This window comes from Pygoscelis adeliae, unplaced genomic scaffold (assembly GCF_000699105.1).
Source record: "Pygoscelis adeliae isolate BGI_AS28 unplaced genomic scaffold, ASM69910v1 Scaffold262, whole genome shotgun sequence".
Classification (NCBI taxonomy): domain Eukaryota; kingdom Metazoa; phylum Chordata; class Aves; order Sphenisciformes; family Spheniscidae; genus Pygoscelis; species Pygoscelis adeliae.
The window spans coordinates 934,544-934,753 of record NW_008824184.1 but is presented as its reverse complement, the minus strand read 5'-3'; the positions used below and the strand labels follow the sequence as shown (position 1 = coordinate 934,753).

General features: G+C 54.8%; 1 protein-coding gene across 1 annotated transcript in view; it reads right to left on the bottom strand.

The window, feature by feature from the left end:
* GLTP (glycolipid transfer protein) overlaps positions 1–210 on the bottom strand; it is a 6,563-nt gene that overhangs the window by 3,193 nt on the left and 3,160 nt on the right. The window contains exon 2 of the mRNA XM_009334434.1: positions 41–170. Within this exon, the coding sequence (XP_009332709.1) occupies positions 41–170 (130 nt within the window). The remainder of the gene's footprint in view (positions 1–40; positions 171–210) is intronic.

Below are 210 nucleotides of genomic sequence, written 5' to 3'. Positions count from 1 at the left end.
ATGGGAAGAAAAGCCCTTTTTAAACACCTCCACATCTTGCCTCTCCAATCCCACAGCATCTCTGCCTGGGGGGTTCACCCCCCCGAGCCCTCCCACGCCCCTTCCTACCTTGATATTTCCAGTCAGGTCTGCTTTGACCGGCGAGTAGACGATAGGAGTCCCCAGGCAATCTGTGGAAACATGAAGGGAGGACGATTAGTGCTTAGGGGA